General features: G+C 39.8%; 1 protein-coding gene and 1 non-coding gene across 3 annotated transcripts in view; one reads left to right on the top strand and one right to left on the bottom strand.

The window, feature by feature from the left end:
- Positions 1 to 26946, bottom strand: part of CSTPP1 (centriolar satellite-associated tubulin polyglutamylase complex regulator 1) — a 220925-nt gene that overhangs the window by 87345 nt on the left and 106634 nt on the right. For both annotated transcript variants that reach the window (XM_010334111.3, XM_003920053.3), the window contains one exon: positions 24801 to 24931. In XM_010334111.3, the coding sequence (XP_010332413.1) occupies positions 24801 to 24931 (131 nt within the window). The remainder of the gene's footprint in view (positions 1 to 24800; positions 24932 to 26946) is intronic.
- Positions 25455 to 25595, top strand: LOC120364707 (U4 spliceosomal RNA). Its single transcript, XR_005579863.1, has one exon. It is a non-coding gene; the product is annotated as a U4 spliceosomal RNA (small nuclear RNA).

The raw sequence follows: 26946 nt of genomic DNA, 5'->3' as shown, positions 1-26946 counted from the left end.
CTCCTGGACTGGGCCTTTAATTTCCTTGTTTTTCCTCCTGTTTTCTACTTCTTTGACTTTTCTGGGTAATTTCTTCAACTTTATCTTTCAACCCATCTACTGAATTTTTCTTTCAGCTATTATAACATTTAATTTCTAAGAACTCTTTCTTGTTCGCCATTGCACGATCTTGGCTTACTGCAACATTCGCCTATTGAATTCAAGCAATTCTTGTGCCTCAGCCTCCTGAATGACTGGAATTACAGGCATATGCCACCATGGCTGGCTAATTTTTGTATTTTTAGTAGAGATGGGGTTTTGCCATGTTAGCCAGGCTGGTCTCAAACTCCTGACCTCAGGTGATCTGCCCTCTTTGGCCTCCCAAAGTGCTGGGATTACAGGTGTGAGCCACTGTGCCCAGCCTCTATTTTGTTTTGTTTTGGCTTCTGGCTATTCTTAGAGACTTCCCCCAAATTTCTGGTGATCCTTGAATACTTACTATCTGGTGCAAGGTACTAAAAAGCTCGTTATCTGAATGAACTGGAGCTTGTTTATATTGAGCTTCACTGTAGAATGAATGGGCGGAAATCTGGTCATTTCATTGTGCAACTCTTAAATGTCAGATTTGTAGGGACTTCCTCAGAGGTTATTTCAGTTTCTTCAAAAAAAAATATTCTAGAAGCCCATCTGAGGGATATCCATTTGGCAGCCAATATTCTGACAGCTAAACAAGGGAAGGGAGGCCAGAAAATGAGTGTCAACATTTAGCAGATAGACATTGACAATCTTTTTTCACTAGAGCATGTCACCTACACTCTGTGCCTGGTGCTCCTGAGTCAAGAGCTCCTCTAGTTTAACATACCAGTCTTCTATGGAATGAAGACGGGTAGTGACTTTGATGCTTGAAGTGGGAGGAGGGCTCTGGGGATCTAATTGTGCCTCATAATGACTTTCAATATCTCCATATATACTCTTATTTTCAGCTCCTCCTCTCTCACTCAGTTTCAGAGTACCTGACACCTCCAATTCTTTTTTTTTTTTTTTTTTTTTTTTTTTTTTTTTTTTTTTGGTGAGATGGAGTCTTGCTCTGTCACCCAGGCTGGAGTGCAGTGGCGCAATCTTGGCTCACAGCAAACTCTGCCTCTCAGGTTCAAAAGATTCTCTTGCCTCAGCCTCCTGAGTAGTTAGGATTACAGGCACCCACCATCACGCCAGGCTAATTTTTGTATCTTTGTAGAGATGGGTTTCACCATGTTGGCCAGGCTAGTCTTGAGCTTCTGACCTCAGGTGATCCACCTGCCTCTGCCTCCCAAAGTGCTGGGATTATAGGTGTGAGGCCACCACGCTCAGCCGACACCTCCAATTCTTGAACCCTTTTAGACTTCTATGGCACAAACATACCATTCTCTTTTGCAAGTAGTTACACATCAGCTTTCTTTGCTAAATCAGTTTTTGCTTATGCATCTGCTGTCCACTTTCTAAAATTTGGTTGGTATCTATTATTTGCTGTCATTTCTTCCTTTGTTTTCTTTGTCCTTTTGCCTTTTTTTTTTTTTTTCTTTTTTTTTTGAGACGGAGTTTCGCTCTTGTTACCCAGGCTGGAGTGCAATGGTGCGATCTCGGCTCACCGCAACCTCTGCCTCCTGGGTTCAGGCAATTCTCCTGCCTCAGCCTCCTGAGTAGCTGGGATTACAGGCACGCGCCACCATGCCCAGGTAATTTTTTTGTATTTTTAGTAGAGACGGGGTTTCACCATGTTGACCACGATGGTCTCGATCTCTTGACCTCGTGATCCACCCGCCTCGGCCTCCCAAAGTGCTGGGAGAAGAAAGGCGTAGGAATATATTAACCACAAATTAAAAGACTATACAAAAAGCTACTGGCTGACTTGAGAACAAGCTTGTACAGAGAGATGATAGTATTACAGGGCATATTTACTGAAATCTTCCATCCTCAATACACTAAAATAATGAAATTTTCATAGCAGTCATAGCTTTTCTATCACTTGAGTCAATTTTTAAAATAATCATAAAATATTCTTCTAGGATTACTTTTTAAAATGCTCTCAAGTATACAAAAATATAGTTCATAATATATCAAAGATATCTTATGAAATAAACTTTGCAATAAAACAAATTTCTACCCCATAAATCATATTTGCTTATTATTCTAGAGAAGCTGGTTTCTTCCTTTCTTTTCAAAAAGCATTATTATCACTTTAGTGCTCAAGCTGCATAAAATGCCTTCTTCCCTCCCTCCTATTCAATTTCTGTCCATCTTTCAAGGTCCAGTCTAAGCTTCCTTTTCTTTCTTTTTAAGTTTTAAAATATTTCTAAAATAAAAAAAAAATACACAGAGTCTCATTATGTTGCTCAAGTTGGTTTCAAACTCCTGGGTTCAAACAATCCTCCTGCCTCCCAAAGTGCTGGGATTACAGGCATGCACCCAGCCTAATCTTGCTTTCAGCGAAACCTTCCTTCCAATGAGAGCTTCCTCTCCTCTTCCTGATGCTCTGTAGCACCTTTTTGAACCATACATCCCAACATCTGATTACATTCTATAGGATCCCACCCCTTAGTGTCTTCCCAGCTAGACAGTAAGCATCTTGGTAGCCAGGCCACAGCCTTCTTTCCTATATCTCATAATTTCTAGTACCACTTTTGACACATAGCAGATGCTCAAGCAAAATTTTCCTTTATTAAAGCTATAAAAATAGCTTTATTTTTACTATGATTATAAAAATGTTACATGCTCATTATAAAAAAACTCAATATGAAAAAGAGTGAAGGAAAAAGTAGTCTCAAAACTAAGAGAAAATCATTCACAACATTTCAGAAAACCTCTTAGCAAATATTTTTGTATGCATGTAAACATATAAAGACATAAAGATACATAATTTTATATAAATAGTGCTCTATTTTGTAAGACATGCTGGTCTTACAATATAAAGACATAAAGATACATAATTTTATATAAATAGTATTCTTTATTATAAGACATGCTGGTCTTACAATAAATATAAATATTCAGCGTCTACCTAGGATTTTATCACACATATGCTCATCACTGCTTCCTGAATTTAATTTTACTTCAAAAGTAGAAATGTCCTTTCAAGGAATTATTGGCCAATTAGCATGATACATAAGGCTCTGATCACTGGAATTACATATTTTTCAGATTACGAATTCTTTTGTCATCACACCTATTATAAATTCATTTATTCATCCATATGTGTTTGTGTGTGTGTGTGTGTGTGTGTGTGTGTATATACATATATACATATATACATATGTGTGTATTTGCTAATTAAGAGAGAGCTGCAATACATCCATATATTTTAAAAGATACTGGTTACCTGTTAAACACTTTTGTGGACTACTCATTAATCCTTATATGTTTTGTTACACATCTTTCCCGAGGTTTCAGTTAGCTAATACATCCTCACATTCCTTCTTCAAGGACAACGCTGATGCTAATTACTTTCCTGTATCAGTTTCATCTCAATTTGTTGCCCTTCTTGTTTAAATGATAGTGGCAATGGTAGAGCCTATGTTATATAATTTGTCCACGTAAAATCCGTCATATTGAGTTTTTGAGAAATGGTAATCTGAAGCTCTAAAGGTTCTTTCTGGTCCTGTGTATCTAGAAAAACAGCTTGCAACCTACTAAGCTCCTTCTGGTCATGCCAGATGAGAATTTCCACACTGTTTTTCAAATCAGGGCAAGGGGAAAAGAACAGAACAGGGAATCCTTGGCTGCAACAGCCAGCTTCAAAGAATTCAGTGTGCTGGGAACAGCAGCCAACTGGGTGCGACTGACTGCACCCTTGCACCAAAGCCAGAGAACAAAGATGAAGGGCAAGGAAATTAAGGAGATTCTTGAAGTGACTTCCCAGGAGAAGTCTCAGACCAGCCACACCCACTCCCTTCATCTTAGTAAATAACTCCGCAAAACTGCAAATGGGCTTATTGGAGTCCCTGAAGGAACATCTCCCACAGAGTGGGGGATTTCTTCCTCACTGCTGCTACATGCAACTTCCCAAACCCCAGCTTGCCTGCAGGGAAGTGTGTGCTCTACCCAAGTCACGGCATGTTTATTATAAGATGAACAAACAAACAGCAAATAGTTCTTGGAGGGTTTTCTCTATTTCCTGGCAGCAGAAAGAGAGCAGCTGTCTTACGGTTTAACTGGGGTTTTGGCCTTTTTAATACAGGTTTTAAAGTTTTTAGTGGAAATCCTATTTTCTTTCTTTATCTGATGGTTAAATTGAAATTTGATGTGTTCCTTCCAAGACAGTCTGAACTGACTGGTAGTGGCCTGTATAAGTAAGCACAGCCCAGCAGACATTCCTTACTTTATGCACCCAGTGTTTATCAAGCACCTACAATAAGCAAGGTTCAGAATGGGAATCCAAAGATAAAATATGCAATCTTTGCCCTCAAGGGAGCTGACAATGATTATTATCACAATGATGAAAGCAACAGGCTTTGACAGAGCAGTTATTACATACCAGGATTACTGAATGCTTCAGTCAGTTATCAAATCTAGTCTTCACAACACTGAAGTCATATATTCTCCATCTTATAGATGAGAAAACTAAAGCTGGGAAAAATTCACCTGACCATGGTCACACAGACATATCCAATAAAAAAGGCACCTGAACCTGGGGCCATTTGACTCTAAAGTCTTTCTCTTTAGTGCCTAACACAGAGGTAAAGAGATAGTTGATATTACAAATTTACGATCTAGATGGGGAAAGTAGGAAAAATAAAAATCCACTTACTCTTAATTCCATATGGCATTTTATGAAAGAGATTACTTTGTATTTGCCAATAACTAAATATCAGATATGATAGGACAAGTTCCATAGGAGATCGCTTTTGAATGGAGGTGGAGGAGGGCAAGGAGAGGAGGAAATGAGAATTTAAAGGACTTTCAGAAGATCTATTACTTGAGTTGGGTCTATTTGAGGATGGGCAGGACAGTGACAGATACACATGGGGGAAAGTCCTACATGGTGGGAAAGCAAAAACAGAGGTATGAAAGGGGAAAGCACAAGAAAAACTTTGGGGAAAGTGAGTATTTCTGTGTGGCCAGAGTGTAGTCTATGAGCAGGAGAGTAGTGGTTGGAAAAGCCGGTGTTGGGTCATGAGTGGCCTTGATGGAGACATAAATTCATATTTCATTAGTAGGCAATAGAGAACCATTGATGTTCTCAGCAGAAGTGACAAGCCCAGGGCTGTGCTTCAGGGAATTTACATTTACAGTCTTGCAGCAGTTCTCAGGCTTCAACGTGTATGAGAACCACCTGCAGAGCATTTAAAATGTCTGGGTCCCAACCCAAAAGATTCTGATTAAATTGGCCTGGGTTGGGGCCTGGGCAACAGTACTTTTTCAAAGCACCCTAGCTGATCCTAATATGCAAGCAGGGTTGAAACCGCTTATGAAAGAGCAAGGACTGAAGCAAAGAAAACATGTTACTCAATGTTTCCCAAACTTGAGTGATCATAAGAATCACCTGAAATGCTTGTTAAAATTAATTCCCAGCCCCTTGCCTGCTGGCTCTGGTCGAGTAGGTCTGAGATAGGATCAAGGAATCTGTCTTTTTGACAACCTCTCTAAGGTGTCTAATGAGGGTTCCAAATTAGGGTTAGGCGGTGGCAGTGGGAATCAAGGGGTGGCTATGCCAAGCAAAATAAAACTGGAAAAGATTAAATTTTCAACCATATTTATATTTGCTTTTATATACTTCCATCTTTAACCCACCAAAACAACCAAATTTGAGTATGGTTTATTAAATTGACATCTTTAACCTAAGGTTATTTTGATTCATCGTGGATAAATTTAGACATTTAGTTTTGTTTCTAACAGAACTACAAGAGCAAGAGATTTCAGAAGCCTAAGAGGTATCATTCAATTTCTGGTACATTTATGTATCTTATATCTATCTATCTATCCATCCATCCATCCATCCTGTTTGAGATGATGTCTTACTCTGCTGCCCAGGCTGGAGTTTAGTGGTTACTAACAGGCACAATCATAGTGCACTTATAGCCTTGAACTCCTGGGCTCAACTGAGATTACAGGCATGTGCCACTCTGCCTGGCTTGGTAGATCTTTAGAGAATGGGCTTAACAAAGTTGTGTGTTAGTCTCACTTCAGCCTAACTTTAAAATTCAACAAAAACAACAAAACCCTTCTTTTTTTTTTTTTTTTTTGAGACGGAGTTTCACTCTTGTTACCCAGGCTGGAGTGCAATGGCACGATCTCGGCTCACCGCAACCTCCGCCTCCCGGGTTCAGGCAATTCTCCTGCCTCAGCCTCCTGAGTAGCTGGGATTACAGGCACGTGCCACCATGCCCAGCTAATTTTTTGTCTTTTTAGTAGAGACGGGGTTTCACCATGTTGACCAGGATGGTCTCGATCTCTCGACCTCGTGATCCACCCGCCTCGGCCTCCCAAAGTGCTGGGATTACAAGCTTGAGCCACCACGCCCGGCCAACAAAACCCTTCTTGTATTCTCAAAGAACTTCCAGAATCTGCTTATTACATCCTTCAAAGCATGAAATAACTAGTAAACAAGTATTATACCTCTCTCTCTAATAAGAATTATTATTTTTTGAATTTTAAGTCAGGTGGAATAACTATTTTTTCTCTAGAAGATAAGTAAAATGGAACTTAAAAGTAAAGAACTGGTAGCTACTTTACCTTCATCTGTAAAACAATGAAAGAAGAAACAAAATCACACTGGCAATGCATTCTTATGCCTGAACTACTACAAATGCGTTTTGGGCTAGAAAATTATACATTCATCCCAGAGACTAATGACACAAAATGTATATATGTTCATTTAGCAGCAGAGCATGATAATGGCTTGAACACTTGACTGACAACTAGAAGATATGAATTTGGTCTTGGTTTTGCAGGTACTACCAAGTGACTAGGAAATCTTTGCTTTAATTTTTATATTTATACAATGGAGAAGGGTTGAAGTAGATCAGGTGTTTTCAAACCATGTTCCACAGAAGCTTAGAATTTTGCAGAGGCACTTAGAAGTTTCTATGGAAGTTTAATTTCAATTCCTATTAAAAATATACTTTTATTTAAAGTCTATAAGAAAAACAAAATGTACACTAAATATGTTGCATGGTAAATTTTAATGTATATACACTACCAACCTGTGCTCACAGGTTAACTCATTTGTGGAATTTCTCCTACTCCACAAATATATGTATATATGTAACTGTATACGCCACTGATTAGGAAGTTTTTATCTGCTCTGTTCTTTTGCTTTTCTTTTTAATCCCGGACTATATTGGCATAAAGGCTGAGATTACATAAAATCTTTATACTGGGTGAGAATACAGATGGTGTCAAGCTCTCATGTTACTTGTTTTTTTTTTTTTTTTTTCCTTGAGACGGAGTTTTGCTCTCGTTACCCAGGCTGGAGTGCAATGGCGCGATCTCGGCTCACCGCAACCTCCACCTCCTGGGTTGAGGCAATTCTCCTGCCTCAGCCTATTGAGTAGCTGGGATTACAGGCACACGCCACCATGCCCAGCTAATTTTTTGTATTTTTAGTAGAGACGGGGTTTCACCATGTTGACCAGGATGGTCTCGATCTCTTGACCTTGTGATCCACCCGTCTCGGCCTCCCAAAGTGCTGGGATTACAGGCTTGAGCCACCACGCCCGGCTTCTCCTGTTACTTGTATGATCTGGTTATAGAAGCAAATGCAAAGTAGATTTATTATTTTTTAAATGCTTGATAATTATAAAATGGAAGTCTTTAAGTGTTAAGATACTAACAAATAAAATAGTATCAAGGCAGTCCTATTTGTACTATGATTGGAAAGGCAATGGCAGAAAAAAATTCAAGGAGTAGAAGATCACATAAAAGAGAAGACCAAAAATATTGTGTAGATAAGCACTAGCAGTTAAAATTACACAAGCAGTTTTGTTTTTCTACTTTTTTTTTTTTTTTTTTGAGACTAAGTCTTGCTCTATTGCCCAGATTGGAGTGCAGTGGCGTGATCTCAGCTCATTGCAACCTCTGCCTCCTGGGTTCGAGAAATTCTCTGCTCAGCCTCCCAGGTATCCGGAATTACAGGCATGTGCCATCATGCTCCACTAATTTGTGTGCTTTTAGTAGAGATGAGATTTCACCATGTTGGCCAGACTGGTCTTGAACACCTGACCTCAAGTGATCTGCCTGCCTCAGCCTCCCAAAGTACTGAGATTACAGCCATGAGCCACTGTGTTCAGCCAAAATTACACAAGAAGTTTTCAAAATTAACATTTACATTTTAAAAAGTGTAATACTGGGTAATATACAGATTGATACAGACTATCAGTTTTATTAGGATGAATCCTTTAAGCTGCAGATCTTTCTGAGTTATTTGCAGGCGTGTAAGCAGTTGTATTAAAATTTATTCTATTATACTGAAGTTTATCAATGTGGAATCTTACTGATACTTTAACTAAATTAGATGGCTCAATTTGATAACGCAGTCACAACACTGCCATACTCACAACTTCAGATAAAATGTTAATGATGGGCTGGAGGCGGGGGCTCACGCCTGTAATCCCAGCACTTTGGGAGGCTGAGGCAGGTGGATCACGAGGTCAAGAGATCGAGACCATCCTGGTCAACATGGTGAAACCCTGTCTCTAATAAAAATACAAAAAATTAGCTGGGCATGATGGCGCGTGCCTGTAATCCCAGCTACTCAGGAGGCTGAGGCAGGAGAATTGCCTGAACCCAGGAGGCGGAGATTGCGGTGAGCCGAGACGGTGCCATTGGACTCCAGCCCGGGTAACAAGAGCAAAACTCTGTCTGGAAAAAAAAAAAAAATGTTAATGATGAACCAAAAGAGGTTTTGAACTCAACATGCAAAATAAAATGAATCTTTCTGTGCTGAAACTGTGAGTTAAAAAGAAGACCTCTGTATTCATCTGTCCAAGCTGCCATAACAAAATACCATAGACTGCGTGGCTTACACAGCAGAAATTAATTTTCTCACAGTTCTGGGGACTAGGGGGAGACCGAGTTTCACTCTTGTTGCTCAGGCTGGAATGCAATGGCACGATCTCGGCTCACTGCAACCTCTGCCTCCCAGGTTCCAGTGATTCTCCTGCCTCAGCTTCCTGAGTAGCTGGGATTACAGGTGCCTACCACCACGCCCGGCTACTTACTGTATTTTTAGTAGAGATGGGGTTTCTCCATGTTCATCAGGCTGGCCTCGAACTCCTGACCTTAGGTGATCCACCCACCTTGGCCTCCCAAAGTGCTGGGATTACAGGTGTGAGCCACCGCATCCAGTCAAAATGTTTAAAATAGCTGAGATAATTTGTTGATTTCTCCAGAGTGATTACTCATTAATTAGGAATGTGAGCAACTCAGCTTTGAAACACAAATTTACTATCACTCCCTTTCTGAACATTAGTAAAACTAAAAAAAAAAATAAGATTAGATAATCAAAATGTTAAAAACAAATCTATTAGTATTTGAAGCTACTTACATGTATGAATCTCAATTTTTTGACACACTTTTACCTTAAAACCAAATAAAAGTCCTCAACCACATCAATAGGTTCTTGGAAACTAACTCAGACAAGGAATAATAAAAATCAATTTCATCATAGGCGAATTGACATAAACAAGAGTTAAGTTCCTATGGCATATTTCTGGTCTCAAATAATCAGCAAACTTCTAAATAAAGATCCCAAATACCTCTAATATTGAACATTGAAATAAATGTGAGCTATACAAACATTTAAGAAAGGTTAATAAAAACAAGTAAGATTACCCAATTTTTGGTGAATCATTGAATGACAATGATTGTAGTGGTGGTGGATTAAATCAAGGAACAGATATTTGCAAATAGAAAATTTTAAGGAGCACCTACTCCTACCATGAATTAAAAAACAATCACAAATATGGTGGGCTGGCTGAACGCTTTCATACCCCATCACTTATTGTTGTGCAGTTGTAAGATTATCATCTACTTTATATATTTTTATTTGATGATAATTTGTATTCATTCATTTTCCAATCAGCTTATTCCAGTTTAGGGTGGCAGGTGGCCAGAGCCTATCCTGGAAGCCTGGGACACAAGGTGGACAGCCCTGGACAGGACATCATTCCGTCTCAGGGAGCACACACACATACACACACACACACACACACACACACACACACACACACACACATCAACATTTACTCACACTGGGACCATTTAGTCACACCAATGAACCCAACACATACATCTGTGGGAGAAAACCGGAGTACCCAGAGAAAGCCTCTGCAGACATGGGGAGGATGTGCAAACTCCACACAGGCAGTGGCTCCAGCTGGGAATCATTTTTTTTTTTCCCCTCATAAATGTTATAATGCAATTATGTTATTTGAGGACCTGCTGAATTGAAAAACTTTTCCCATAAGATCAGGAACAAGACAAAGATGCCTGCTTTCACTACTTCTATTCATCATAGTACACGAAATTCTAGCCAGAAAAATTAAGAGGGAAAAAAAAAGGGATCCAAACTAGAAAGAAAGAAATAAAACAACCTCTCTTCACAATGACATGATCTTATGTGCAGAAAGCCCTAAAGATTCCACACACTCACACATAACTGCTAAACTGCTAGACCTAACAAATTCAGCAAAGATGCAGGATACAAAATCAACACACAGAAATCAATTACATGCTGGGTGTGGTCGTGTGTTCCTGTAATCTCAGCTATTTGGGAGGCTGAGGCAAGCAAATTGCTTGAATCCGGAAGGCAGAAGTTGCAGTGAGCTGAGATTACACCACTGCACTCCAGCCTAGCCGACAGAGCGAGACTTTGTCTCAATAAATAAATAAATAAATCATATTTCTGTAAACTCACAATGAAGAATATGAAAGGAAACTAAAAAAAAAAAAAAAATTCCATTTAAAATAGCATGAAAAGGATAAAATATCTAGGAATAAATTTAACCAAGGAGGTGACAGACTTGTACACTGAAAACTACAAAACGTCGTTGAAAGAGGCTGGCCATGGTGGCTCATGCCTGCAACCCCAGTGTTTTGGAAGGCAGAAGCAGGAAGATTGTTTGAGGCCAGGAGTTTGAGACCAGGCTGGGCAACAGTGAGACATCATTTCTACAAGAAATAAAAAATTAGCTAGACTTGGTGGCTGAAGTGGGAGGATTGCTTGAGCCCAGGAGTTCAAGGCTACAGTGAGCTATGATTGTGCCACTGCACTCCAGCCTGGGCAACAGAGCAAGACACTTTCTCTCAAAAAACATTGCTGAAAGAAACTGAAGATGACCTAAATAAATGGAAATACATCCTGTGTTCACAGATTAAATAACTTAATATTGTCAAGGTGATACTATTACAGAAAGTGATCTATAGATTCACAGCAATCCTATAACAATTCCAATTTTTTTTAATAGAAAAAATTCATAAAATATCTTTAAACGGATCAAGAATAGCCAAAACAACCTTGTAAAGAAGAACAAAGGTCGATGACTCACACTTTTTTATTTTAAAACTTATTACAAGGCCGGGCACAGTGTCTCAACCCTGTAATACCAGCACTTTGGGAGGCCAAGGCAGGAAGGCCATGAGGTCAGGGGTTTGAGACCAGCCTGACCAATCTGGTGAAATCCTGTCTCTACCAAAAATACAAAAATTAGCCGGGCATGGTGGTGCATGCCTGTAATCCCAGTTACACAGAAGGCAGATGCAAGAGAATAGTTTGAACCCAGGAGACGGAGGTTACAGTGAGCCGAGATTGTGTCCCTGCACTCTAGCCTGGGTGACAAAGGGAGACTCCATTTCAGAAAAAAAGAAAAAAAAAAAACAAACATTATTACAAAGCTACAGTAATCAAAACAGTACTGGCATAAGAACAGACAAATAAATCAACAATACAGAATGTGGATCCCAGAAACAAAAATCCTCATATATATGGTCATTTGATTTTTGACAAGGGTGCCAAGGATACCATTCAATGGTTGAAAGAGCAGTCTTTTCAACAAATGGTGTTGGGAAAACTGAATATGCATATGCAAAAGAATGAAGTTGGACCCTTTCCTAACACCTTATATAAAAATTAACTCAAAATTGATCAAATACCTAAATTTAAGAGCTAAAACTAGAAAACTCTTAGAAGAAAACATAGGGGAAAAATATCCATGACACTGGATTTGAAAATGATTTCCTGGCTTGGGCACGGTGGCTCATGCCTGTAATCCCAGCACTTTGGGAGGCCCAGGTGGGCGGATCACCAGGTCAAGCAATCAAGACCATCCTGGCCAACATGGTGAAACCCTGTCTCTACTAAAAATACAAAAATTAGCTGGACATGGTGGTGCATCCCTGTAGTCTCAGCTACTTGGGAGGCTGAGGCAGAAGAATCGTTTGAACCTGGGAGATGGAGGTTGCAGTAGCCAAGATTGTGCCATTGCACTCCAGCCTGGTGACAGAGCAAGATTCTGTCTGAAAAAAAAGAAAAAGAAAATGATTTTCTGGATATAATACCGAAAGCATAAGGAACAAAAGAAAAAAGATAAATTGGACTGCATCAAAACTACTTTTGTACATGAGAGGATATGATCAAAAAAGTGAAAAGATGACCTACAGACCAGAAGAAAATATTTGCAAATTATATACCTGATAAGGAATTAATATCCAGAAGATGTGAAGAACTCCTACAACTCAACAACAAAACAGCTTGATTCAAAAATGAGCCAAGGGCGGCGGGTGGGGAGTTGGGGAGAGATAGCATGGGGAGAAATGCCAGATATAGGTGATGGGGAGGAAGGCAGCAAATCACACTGCCATGTGTGTACCTATGCGACAATCTTGCATGTTCTTCACATGTACCCCAAAACCTAAAATGCAATAAAAAAAAATGAGCCAAGGACTTGAATAGATATTCCTCCAGAGAAGATATACAAATGGCTAATAAGCATATCAAAAGATACTCAGCATCATTAGTCATTAGGGAAATGCAAATCAAAACCACAATGAGATACCACTTCACATTCTTTAGGGTGGCTATTATCAGAAAAATAGAAAATACCAAAAAGCATTATGGGATGTGGATAGACTGGAACCCTTATGCATTGCTGGTGAGAATGTAAAATGATACAGCTGCTATAGAAAACAGTACAACAGTTCCTCAAAAAATTAAACATAGAATTACCATACAATGCAGCAATCCCACTTCTAGTTATGTGCCCAGTGTAATTGAAAGCAGGGACTAGAAAGATATTTGTATCCCTATGTTCATAGCAGCATTATTTACAACAGCAAACACATAGAAACAACGCAAGTGGGGTATCAATAGGTGAATGGAGAAACAAAATGTGGTATATATACACAATGGAATATTATTCAGCCATAAAAAGGAATAAAGTTTGGATACACACTACAACATGGATGCACTTTGAAAACATCATGTGAAAAATGAACGAGACACAAAAGGACAGACACTGTACAATTACACTTATCTGATGTACCTAGAATAGTCAGATACACAGAGGCAGAAAGTAGAATGGTGGTTTCTAGGGACTGGCGGAGGAGAGAAATGGGGAATTATTCTTTAATATCTACTGAGTTTCAATTTCATAAGATAAAAAGAGTTTTGGATATGGTAATAATGGTTGCATGGGCCGGGCGCGGTGGCTCAAGCCTGTAATCCCAGCACTTTGGGAGGCCGAGGCGGGTGGATCACGAGGTCAAGAGATCGAGACCATCTTGGTCAACAAGGTGAAACCCCGTCTCTACTAAAAATACAAAAAATTAGCTGGGCATGGTGGCTCGTGCCTGTAATCCCAGCTACTCAGGAGGCTGAGACAGGAGAATTGCCTGAACCTAGGAGGCAGAGGTTGCAGTGAGCCGAGACCGCGCCATTGCACTCCAGCCTGGGTAACAAGAGCGAAATTCCGTCTCAAAAAAAAAAATAAATAAATAAATAAAAATAATAATAATAATAATAATGGTTGCAGAACATTGTGAATGTACTTAATGCCACAGAACTATACACTTAAAAACAGTTAAGGGCCGGGGGCGGTGGCTCAAGCCTGTAATCCCAGCACTTTGGGAGGCCGAGGCGGGTGGATCACGAGGTCGAGAGATTGAGACCATCCTGGTCAACATGGTGAAACCCCGTCTCTACTAAAAATACAAAAAAAATAGCTGGGCATGATGGCACGTGCCTGTAATCCCAGCTACTCAGGAGGCTGAGGCAGGAGAATTGCCTGAACCCAGGAGGCGGAGGTTGCGGTGAGCCGAGATCGCGCCATTGCACTCCAGCCTGGGTAACAAGAGCGAAACTCCGTCTCAAACAAAAAACAAACAAACAAACAAACAAACAAAAAAACAAAAAAACAGTTAAAATGGTAAATTTTGTTATATAGATTTTATCACCATAAAAAAGATTTCTCAAATTAAAAAGTGGTAAATGGCAATTTTTTTTTTTTTTTTTTTTTTTTTTTGGGACGGAGTTTCTCTCTTGTTACCCAGGCTGGAGTGCACTGGCGTGATACCGGCTCACCGCAACCTCCGCCTCCTGGGTTCAGGCAATTCTCCTGCCTCAGCCTCCTGAGTAGCTGGGATTACAGGCACGCGCCACCATGCCTAGCTAATTTTTTTTTTTGTATTTTTAGTAGAGACGGGGTTTCACCATATTGACCAGGTTGGTCTCGATCTCTCGACCTTGTGATCCACCCGCCTCGGCCTCCCAAAGTGCTGGGATTACAGGCTTGAGCCACCGCGCCCGGCCCGGCAAATTTTATTATATATTTTACTACGTAAGAAAAACTTCATCTGTCTATTAATAGAATACATATGAAATTATTTCTAAGGTCCCTTCTAATTCTACAATTTTATGTGGTATCATGATAACAAGGAGAAAAGAGAAAAAGAATCTATTAATAGTTGAGGGAAAAGCTTCTGACTGAATTAAGAGTGTAACTTTACCTTTTAGTGATTATAAATGGACCAAGAAGCTCCAGCAATGGTAGCAAACTCAAATGCCCACAGAGGACATAAAGGAAATGTCAGCAGGTGAAGCAGGGCAGCTTGGGTTGGTGGTAAATCTGAGACCACATGACCTGTTTAAAGGGAACAGCTGTATCTTTGCCCTGGTGAACTGCCTCCCTGCAGGAATGTGGGCATGGCACTGGGAGGATTTTCCATTCAAGTGAAATTGAAATTGAAATTTTTATGTAAAACACTGGCATCTAATTGAATCCAAGTATTTTTAACACTGCAAGCCAAAGAAGACACATCTGTAGGCCAAGGCATGCGTAGTTTGCCAGCTACTAGTTTGTAATACCTTTCATGGAGTAAAGGCTAACCCCAGAATACAAAGAAATGGAGATACTACTCACCAGTGTTTAAAGTTTGATTACAGATCATGATCTAAATCTTTCAAATCCTTATTTTGGAAGTAACTAGGGTTCTGAATATTATTTTAATTAGGTGTTATTTCCTAAAGTATAGCTTTGATTGGGCTGGTTTTTAGTGGGCCACTTGGAACATGAAGTTTAGTGCCTGGGATATATAGCATTTGGTCAGTAAGTGGTAGCTATTATTAATTTAAACCAGGATTTCCTATACAATATAAAAAGTTAGTGTACAGCAGATTTTAAAAACTAACCTATCCTCCGATAAAATGAATGATAATATAATCCATCCAATAATCTATCCTTTGTATCATTACTGGGAAATGGTAAGCCTTTATATTATATAACAAAAAAAAAATCATTTACCTATATTAGGTGCTAGGAATATAATTATTGGCAAAATAAGGTTCCTGTCCTCCTGAAGTTTATAATTTAATAAGGGAGCTGGACATCAAGAGTCATTCAAGTAAATACCGAGTCAGAAACTGTAATAAATGATATGATTAAAAATTAGAGGATAATCTGCAAAAGAATAATGGAAAGACCCAATTCAGATAACGAAGAGAGTCACAGAGAAGGCTTTTTTTTTTTTTTTTTGAGATGGAGTTTCACTCTTGTTACCCAGGCTGGAGTGCAATGGCGCGATCTCGGCTCACCGCAACCTCCGCCTCCTGGGTTCAGGCAATTCTCCTGCCTCAGCCTCCTGAGTAGCTGGGATTACAGGCACGTGCCACCACGCCCAGCTAATTTTTTTGTATTTTTAGTAGAGACGGGGTTTCACTATGTTGACCAGAATGGTCTCGATCTCTTGACCTCATGATCCACCCTCCTCAGCCTCCCAAAGTGCTGGGATTACAGGCGTGAGCCACTGCACCTGGCCCAAGAGAAGGCTTCTTTAAGGACCTTTAAACTAAGACCCACAGGTATTTGTATGAAAGGCTGAAGAGCTTCAGGTGGGAGAGAAGACAGTGACAAAAGCATTCCAGGAATGCTTGTGTGACATGTGTGACAGCCCCAAATAACCAACATTGAAAAAAAGGAGAACATTAAATAGGGGGAAAGATTAAAGTTATTGGAGCTAGAGAGATGAATATTTGAGGGACCATCAATTGTCAACTTTCTTCCTGGAGAAAAGATTTTGAAGAAGGAAATAAACATGAAAAATGAAGGGAAAATTAGGAACTGAGGAGAAATAAACAAAATGGAGCTAGGAAACAGGCACTGAAATTCTTGTTGATTGTCTGTATCAGGTTTCCGGGAGAATATGAGAAGAGGCGACGCACTGGTTGGAGCAGGTGAAGATAACTGGCTGGTGGGGCCCACATTAGTGAAGAGACCACACAAAAGGATTCTTGTTTGTTTAAAACATTACAGAAGTAACAACTGCTCTTTAATAATTCAAAGACAGCCACCCCACTCCTGTAGTAAAGCACTATCAATCCTCACTGAATGATTTTTAGTGGTGAAGATGAGGATTAGCAACAAGCAAAATCAAGTGGAAGTTCAAGGAAATCACACAAAGAAGTCAGACCAACAGCTCATTTCAGCCTAAGATGTCTGCATTTTCCCTTGACATCACTTCATCCACTATAACATTAGATATTTTAGAAAAAGTAACAGATTTTTATCACATAATCAGATAGATCCACTGCAAATTCCCTGATTCCCAGAATGTAAGACTATAAAAGCAGGGATTTTTGTCAATTTTCTGATTATCATACAGCAAAGTTGACAAGACTAAGAATTTTTATCTGTCCCAGTCACTGCTTTAGCACCAGCAACTGATAAATGTTTGTTGAATGAATAAATATATCTAGACTATGAACACAAAACCACTGTGAATTCAGAGTGAAACATAAAAGATGAAATTTAAAAAAAGAAAAGGGGCCAGGTGCAGTGGCTCACACCTGTAATCCCAGCATTTTGGGAGGCCGAGGTGGGTGGATCACAAGGTCAAGAGATGGAGACCATTGTGGCCAACATGGTGAAACCCTGTCTCTACTTAAAATACAAAAGTAGCTGAGCATGGTGGTGGATGCCTGTAGTCCCAGCTACTCAGGAGGCTGAGGCAGGATAATCGCTTGAACCCGGGAGGCGGAGGTTGCAGTGAGCCAAGATCATGCCACTGCACTTCAGCCTGGCGACAAAGCAAGACTCCATCTAAAAAAAAAAAAAAAAAAAGGAAAGGAAAAAAGCAAGGGAGAGATGAAAAGGCAAGGGAGGCCATACTTTAGATTCTGGAATTCATTCTTGACTCTTTCTCTGCCACATCCCTCACCCAATCAATCAGCAAATCCTGTCAAACCAACTCCTTAAATAGCTCTTCATTTTCATGGTCATTCATTGTATTCTAATAGCCTCCTAATGGGTCTTTGCTTTCACTTTTACCTGTCTTGCATTCTATTTTCCATGCTTTTGTCTGTGTTTCATGTGAAAATACCATACAAATGGAGAAGATTCTACTAACTTCAGGAGAAACTTTTTTTTCCATAGATTTTTGGGGAACCAGTGGTATCTGGTTACATGAGTAGGTCCGTTAGTGGTGATGTGTGAGACTGTGTTGCATCCATCACCCAAGCAGTATACAATGAACCCAATTTGTAGTCCTTTATCCCTCACCCCAACCTACCCTTTCTCCTGGGTCCCCAAAATCCAAAATCCATAGTAACATTCTTAAGCTTATTAGTGTACATAAAGCCCTTCATAACCTCAGGTAGCATGCACAGCAGAGTTGTTAAGAATGTGGACATTGTGGGCTTGGGAGTGCTGGCTCACACCTGTAATCAGCACTTTGGGAGGCTGAGGCAGGTGGGCTGCTTGAGCCCAGGAGTTTGAGATCAGCCTAGGCAACATGATGAAACCCCATCTCTAAAAAAAAATACAAAAATTAGCTGGGTGTGGTGGTATCTGCCTGTATTCCCAGCTACTAGGGAGGCTGAAGTGGGAGGATTGCTTGGACCTAGGAGGTGGAGGCTGCAGTGAGTGGGCAACAGAATAAGACCCCATCTCAAATAAAAAAAAAAAAAAAAGAATGTGAGAATGTAAGATTTGTGAACAGGTAGGTTGCAATATAAAGTGTGCTACTTATAAATGCCGTGGCTTTTTGTGAGTTACTTAATTCTCTGACTCTGTTTCTTTTTCTTTCTTTCTTTTTTTATTTTTGAGACAGAGTCTCGCTCTGTTGCCTAGGCTGGAGTACAGTGGCAGAATCTTGGCTCAAGCGATTCTCCTGCCTTAGCCTCCTAAGTAGCTGGAACTAAAGGCATGTGCCACCATACCCAGGTTATTTTTTGTATTTTTAGTAGAGAGGGGGTTTCATCATGTTGGCCAGGTTGATCTCAAACTCCTGACCTTAAGGATCTGCCTGCGTTGGCCTCTCAAAGTGCTGGGATAACAGGCATGAGTCACCATGCCCCGCCAACTCTCAGTTTCTTAACATATAAAACAGGATGATAATCATATCAACTCATATATTTGTTGTATGGGTTAAACTGAATGAATACATCTAAACATTTTGCTCAGTGTTTGACACATTAAAGCATTCTACATTATCTCCTATTGACTGTGATAGGGTTTCCTTATTATGTGTTAATTATTGGCTACAACGACTTCTTACCACTGTCCAAAGAAACCATGTTGTTTTATTGTTATCATACTTTCAGAAATCATGTTCCCTCATTTTAGAATGTATTCCTTATTTGCTTAACAGCTTTCTACTACTCCAAGATCCATCTCAACTCTCTTTGCTCCTTTATAGTCTTCACCTACTTCTGTAGAATTATTTTCTCCCTTGTGCTATTACGGAATCTTATGTGTGGCTCAAAAAAATCACCTGTACTGTATGGAGACTATTTCTATAGGACTCTTTTTTGGTGTGTGTGGGGGGGTGCGTGTTGAATTAAGAATTGAAAATGGGATACAGGTGCAGAATGTACAGCCTTGTTACATAGGTATACATGTGCCATGGTGGTTTGCTGGACCTATTGTCCTGTCCTCTAAGTCCCTTTCCCTCACCCCCTACCCCCCAACAGGCTCTGGTGTGTGTTCTCATTGTTCAGCGCCCACTTATGAGTGAGAACATGCTGTATTTGGTTTTCTTCTCCTGTGTTAGTTTGCTGAGGATGATGGTTAACAGCTTCATCCATGTCCCTGCAAAGGACATGATCTCATTCCTTTTTATGGCTGCATAGTATTCCATGGTATATATCTTCTACATTTTCTTTATCCAGTCTACCATTGATGGGCATTTCAGGTTGGTTCCTTTGCTACTCTGTTTCTTCTCCTAGAATAAGAGTGCCTTGAGGGCAAGTATTGTCACTTGCTCATTTGTATTTCCAGCCTCTCATGCAGTATTGATATGAAACACACTGAAGCAATAATATAGTCTGGAGTCAGGCTTCATGGCTTCTTCTGGCATTGGCTTTTTCATTAACCAGGTGTGTGACCTACCAAGTTATTTAACATCTAAATCTGTTTCATTTTCTGTGCAAAGGAGATGATGGCATCTACCTAACACATAGGGTTGTTGTGAAGAAAAAAAAAGATAATCTACATAGAAGCACTTAATAAATGGTAATTGCTATTATCATTTTTGCTATATTGCATTTTTCATGTCTAGAAATTCCATTTGTATCTTTTCAATATCTTCCACTAAACTCCTAATCATATTCATGCTTTCTTTACATACTTAAGCATATTTATATGATTTAAAATAACTATTTTAAGATCCCTGTTAGTTAATTCCACCGTCTGTTATTTCTGGGTCTGTGTTTCTTGATTGATTAATTTTTCTCCTGATTATGGGCTATATTTTCCTGCTTCATGTAATGTCTGGTAATTTTGTTTTGATTTGTTTTTGAGACAGGGTCTCAATCTGTCGCCCAGGCTGGAGTGCCGTGGTGCGATCACAGCTCACTGCAGCCTTGACCTTCTAGGCTCAAGCACTCCTCCCACCTCAGCCTTCTGAGTAGCTGAAACCACAAGTGTGCACCACCACACCCAGCTAATTTTTCAAAATTTTTTGTAGAGATAGGGTTTTGCCATGTTGCCCAGGCTTTTCATGAACTCCTGGGCTCAAACAATCCACTTGCCTTGGCCTCCCAAAGTGCTGGAATTGTAGGCATGAGCCATCATGCTTGGCCTGTCTGATAATTTTGAACTGGATGTCAGACTTTGTGAATTTTGCACTGCTGAATGCTGGATTTTGTTGAATTCCTTTAAAGATTATTGAACTTTGTTCTTGTATGGCGTTAAATTACTTGCAGAACAAGTTAATCCTTTTTGCTTTTAAACTGTTGAGATCTCTACCCAATGCCCTGTTAGTTTTGAGGCCTCTCCTCTGTGGCTGATAGGAGTGTGAATTATCCTCAGCCCCTTGTATACACCAGAAATGGTTTGACCCACTGTTTTCTGGTGGTTCTTTTTCCAACCCACCCATATGCAGAGTTTGTAGCCAAAGATTTTGGAGCTCACTGAACAACTCTTTCCTCTCTTGAATTCTGACCTGCAAATTCTGGCTGCTCCAGCCTCTCTTAACCCCAGTCTCCACCTCCTCAAGTCAATAACACTGCTAAGCTCGTTGACAATCTCCCTCCCTATACTATTGCCTGGAAACTGCTTCTCAGAATCCACAGTCCCCATTATCATCCAATGTCTGAAAACCGTTGTTTCAGATATTCTGATTTTCTCATTGTTAGTGGCAAGAGGGCAATTCCCTTAGTAGGTAGTTCTTCCCAGGTAGAAGAGGAAGTACCTATCATTATTTTATTAAATGATACACACACACACACACACACACACACACACACACACACACATATGTATGTATTCAAAATTAAATTTTTACTGAAAATAAGATCGGAGAAGGCTCTTTTGAGCTCATATCCCTAAACAGAAGTAAAGATTTACATCAAGAGAATATCAATCTTTGCCAGACTTAGAAAATTCAGATTAATATTTCTATACCAAAAAAATTAGCAAAGTGAGACATATAATTTTAAAGGCTTTTAAAATTCTAATATATCATTTGGCCTCCAACAGTCTAAGGTTTCTTAGATAGCAAGAGGTTCACTCCAGTCTTCATAAGATTATCTAAGATTGGGACAGGACAATTAGCATCAGTACTCAGTCATGCAGAAATGATATTATACCCCTGTACTTGCTAAAAACTGGAATAAAATATTTCTTATCAAAAGGGACATGGTCCTGGAATTTCTACATGTGGCTTGATTTTTAGATATGTTATGCTCTTCTTTTGCTGCCTCCCAGAAGACTTAAGTTTCCACTTGATAATGCTAAAATATGCACATGACGCTCTAAGGAAGTTATCTGTAGAAGATCAACGTAGTAGGAGCTCCACTGAGTAGACAGGTACCTGGCATTGTAATTGATAAAACAGGGCTTAATAAATCCTTTACTTTAGAACCTTGCCTCCAAGAGTTTTCACTCATTCTGGATTAAAATTGAGGACTGACACATTCTGGTTTAGAAACATGTTCTAAAGTTTCCTAGAAAAAGCTGAGAATTTATTAAAACTACTTAATCAATGATTTTACGATCACCTAAACACAGATGTTGCATTTAGTCTAAGAAATTTGAGGCTTTCTGATTAAAAAGCATAACAGTAAACAGCCAGCATAAAATCTAGGTCTTGTTTATGGCACAAGGAGAAACAGGGAGGATTTGGAGCTGCTTATTCTTAGCAGCTGGATGAGTCACTGGCAGCTGCTATTAGAAAGATAAAGAAACCCACATCTGCTAAGAGTCCAAATGCTATATGAATCCCTTGTGATAGTAAATACATTCTTGAAGAGGCCCCACTTCTGCATCAGGAAAACAGTGAAGGCTATCTGAAGACCTTTTTCCATAGTTATCTCCATATATCACAGAAACTAGCTTCAGTTGTATTCTTCAATACAGCCAATCCTTGAACAACACAGGTTTCAGCTGTGCAGGTCCACACTTACATGCGCATTTTCTTCAACCAAATATGGATCAAGAATACACTATTCTAGTGGTATGAAGCCCTGTATACAGAAGGCTGACTTTCCATATGTGAGGGTTCCACAGGACTAATGTAGGCCTTGATTATGCATGGATTTTGGTATAAGCGGGGTCCTGAAACCAATCCCTGGATATACTGAGAGACGACTGTACTAGGTGGTGTACAACACACATTTGCTGACTGAATAAGGGACTGGGAAGACAAGCTCTGATCATATAGTACGAACTTTCCCTATACACTCACAGTTCCAGTTTGTTTACATAGAAACCAGTGGACTAGTTTTTCTGAGTTACTTCACTTAATAATTGAGTCCCCATTACATTGGTTTTTGCCAGTTAGTACATTTATTCTGTAAAGGAAATTATATGATCCTCAGTACACTAAGTACTTCTTGCATAATACTGTAATGGAGATGCATGATCTCCAGAGTTACATGTCAAAGAGGCAATGATTGAAGTAACAATAGAAATAACACATCAGCATGTTAGTAAATTTATCAGCATATTAGTAAATTTAGGTTCTATTTCTAGCTTTCTACTAACCCACCATGAAATCTTTCTGCAAGTTATACAATTTTATTATTTAAAAAATGGGCACAATAATGCCCACTTTACCTACTTCTTAGGATAGTGGAACTAATAATATATTGGGTGGAAAAGTTTTAGAAAAGATTTAGCAACTATATATGTATATATTCTTTTCCCATGAATTTCTCCTCAGAAAGCAACTATATATAAAAGTTCAATAGCTATATATTTAGTAGCTATTTAGAAAAGTTACAGTTTCAGTAGCAGTAGCATTGATTAGAGCATGGTGGGGAATCTCTAAATTCAAAAGCAGGGTATCCACCTATTCACTTACTGTAGCCTCAGCACCAGGCACATAGTAAGTCTGCCAGCAATATTTGTTAAATAAATAAGGAAGTAGTTTAGGCCTTCCTCTTTTTTCAGTTAGAATCAATACAAAAACTGTCTTTTTTTTGAGACAGGGTCTCACTCAGTCACCCAGGCTGGAGTACAGTGGTGCAATCTCTGCTCACTGCAATCTCCGCCTCCCAGGTTCAAGCAATTCTCCTGCCTCAGACTCCTGAATAGCGAGGACTACAGACACGCGCCACCACACCCGGGTAATTTTTGTATTTTTAGTAGAGAGGGGATTTTACCGTGTTGGCCAGGCTGGTCTTGAACTCTTGACCTCAAGTGATCTGAGTTAGGAAGATCACTTGAGCCCGGAAGCTCAAGGTTATAGTGAGCTATGATCATGCCACTGCACTCCAGCCTGGGCAACAGGGTCTAAGAAAAAAGGAAAAAAAAAAAAAAAAAAAAAAAAAAGCCTTCAAATAATACCCAGAGAATAAAATTTAACTTTTTTTTTTTTTTTTTTTTTTTTTTTTAGGCAGAGTCTCACTCTGTCACTCAAGCTGGAGTACAGTGGCACAATCTCGGCTCATATCAACCTCTGATCCTGGGTTTCAAACGATTTTTGTTCCTCAGCCTTCTGAGTAGGTGGGATTACAGGCACGCACCACCACTAATTTCTGTATTTTTAGTAGAGACCGGGTTTCACCATGTTGGCCAGGCTGGCTTCGAACTCCTGATCTCAAGTGACCCACCCATCTTGGCCTCCCAAGGTGCTGGGATTACAGGCTGAGCCACTGCGCCCGGCCCAATTTCTTTTTTATGGCTAAAAAATGATCTGTCAGCAGGTCTGTTATTCATTTACAGGCTCATCTCCCCTAACCCCCTTCACAAATTCCACACAAACTCTAGACACTCTGGTCTGTTTCTGAAGTATTCTGGTTCTTTTGTGCTTTAGCATGTGTTCTACCTAGGATGCCCTTCTCTCCTTCATCCATGTGAATGATTCCTACTCTTTCTTCCCACCTTAGATCAAGTAGCCAGTTGATCTAAGAGGACCTTCTCTACTCCACTTTTCTCTCCCTTCTCTAACAACAGTATCCCCATCCCACCGCCATTCAGGAGTTTCATTCTTTGTATTCACATTTTTCCTTGTATTTCCTGCATGGCATTTTAATATCTGCCAAGAGCAAGGGCTGTGGAGTCAGACTGCCTGGGTGTAAATCTGGGCCCAACATTTACTATATAGTCTTGCCAGGTTACTTAACCTCACTGGTCCTAATTTTCATTAGTTACAAAATGCGGATTATAGTGTCTACCACAGAGAGCCTTGTGAAGATAAAGGAGTGACTACATGTAAAATGCTCAGAGCTGCACTTGGCTCTTAATGGGTATCATTAGTGATGATAGTGGTAATAGTAATATCTCTGACATAAACCAGACAACTCCTCGAAAGTATGGTATTCTAAACATGTTGAATAGCATGCATTCAAACAATATTTATAGGAACAAAAGAAAAATTTGAAAGAAAGGAATAAAGAATTTGGGAAGACTTACCACCATTTTTGCCCACAGTTCGGAAGCATCTCCAGAAGGCCCGTAAAAATGATACTCTATTGTGGGGGGTGGCTTGGATGAAGCTGAATTCCCGAAAGAGAATGTGAGTTCCCTGGCATACACTGTTAAAACTGCAGAGAAAAATCAAGAAATCATCATTAGATGGAATCCAGCAGGATGGAATCCGAATGAAAAATTGGGACCAGAGAGGACCACTGCCAAAAAGGAGGAATTTCTTTCCCCAACAAAACTCTGAACTCTAGATTAGACCTAGTCCGTCTATGAGGAAGTCTTTTCATATAACCGTATGTCTCTGAAAACTCTTGGAGGCCAATTCCTCTGAGTGCTTCCCACCTTCCACAGGCACATAGAGGATATCTGAGTCAGTCATTAGAGCATCTCATAAGGAGGAAAGTCTTTTACCCTCTAACTGGATGACAATGGCACTCATATCTTTTTGGAGAATACTTTTCCCTCTACTCCATCTGGAATTATGTTTCCTTAAAGCTATTCTTTCTGGAATGGGCACAGTAGCTCACGCCTATAATCCCAGCACTTTGGGAGACCAAGGAGGGTGGATCACCTGAGGTCAGGAGTTCGAGACCAGCCTGGCCAACGTGGTGAAACTCCGTCTCTACTAAAAATACAAAAATTAGCTTTGCACAGTGGCAGTATCGTAGCCAATGAGGTTTATCTGAGGCACGATTATTGCTAATTGAAAATTTTTCCCAATACCCCGCCACAACAACTTGAAATATCGTCAGCACTGGCAATTTTTGACAGTCTCTATGGAGACTGAAAAAAAGAAAAATACAAAAATTAGCCACACATGGTGGCGGGCCCCTGTAATCCCTGCTACTTGAGAGGCGAAGGCAGGAGAATCGCTTGAACCTGGGAGGAGGTTGCAGTGAGCTGAGATCATGCCACTGCACTCGAGCCTGGGCAACAGAGTGAGGCTTGGTTTCAAGAAAAAAAAAAAAAAAAATTCTGTCTGTACTTTCCCTGGCCTATACCAGCTGCCATCAGGATGGCTTATGGGGATATAACTGGAGTATCTGTTCCAGTTTGGGGTGGTATTGTATATCTCTCTGACATAATCCCAGAGACAAATCCCATGTGCCAAAGGACATAAAGGGTCCAAACAGAACAAGAAAGGAAAATAGAGACAAGGGTATAAAGTGGCCCCTAGATGAGAGTATGAAGCAAAGCCCCAGGGCCCAAGTGAGTCATTGTTTAAGCTGGGCCAGGGAAGGGAAAAAATATACTCCATTGCCTTTGGGTTTTCCTGCCAAAGAAATAAAGGCTGTAGAGCCTGGTATAATCTAAAAATGGAAATTCCACCAAAGAATAGGCAGTTATCCAGTAATCATCCCTACCAGAGCAAACTTTAGGTTCCAGAAAATGCCTAAATTCCCTGAGAAGTAAATCATGAGTGGAAAACATGTTAATCTTTGTGGAAAAGCAGACATTAAATTGAAGATGGCAAGCAATGGAGGAATGGTGGTAATTCCAAATGCCAGTTTTCATTTGTTGGCCATCTAAAGCGGATAGGGGAAAATTCCGACTCTGAATGAAACAGGAAAACATTTCAGGAGCCATCTATTCCATTTCCCTCCTCCCAGACCAACTTCATGGGAAAGTGTCTACCTTGTCTTTAATATGGAGTATGTTTTCATTTAGGATAAAAGCAGTTCCTTCCTGCTAATATTAACAGTACTGTATGAAAAAGCAAATTATATACCCTTCTTTCATGGAGAGCTAGCATGGACATCTACTTCTAAGACACTCTGAAGAAGTATGAGGACATTATCTGACAAAAGATTAGAAAATAGTTTTCAAAAGCAAAAGCAATGCAAGTGTTAACCTAACCATGCAGTGCTGTTACCTTAAGCAAAGGAAAATGAAAAATACAGCAAATGAGCTGTTATAGGTAAATGCAGTAGGCTGCATTTCCAGCAAATGAAGTCTGAAATGATAACACTGTATCCTAAATTTATGAAGCTATCCAGCAAAGAAGAAGTCCCAAAGTGTGCTTCATACTCTAAGGGGAAAAAAGCTGATGTCTCCGTCATGGTCTAGTGAAATTATAGCTTCGGGACAGCTTCTAAAGACCATTTCAAATGCCAAATTTTGTGTAAAGTCTTTT

Source organism: Saimiri boliviensis, chromosome 6, assembly GCF_048565385.1.
Source record: "Saimiri boliviensis isolate mSaiBol1 chromosome 6, mSaiBol1.pri, whole genome shotgun sequence".
NCBI lineage: Eukaryota > Metazoa > Chordata > Mammalia > Primates > Cebidae > Saimiri > Saimiri boliviensis.
The sequence above is the reverse complement of the archived record's forward strand: the minus strand, read 5'-3'. Positions and strand labels throughout refer to the sequence as shown.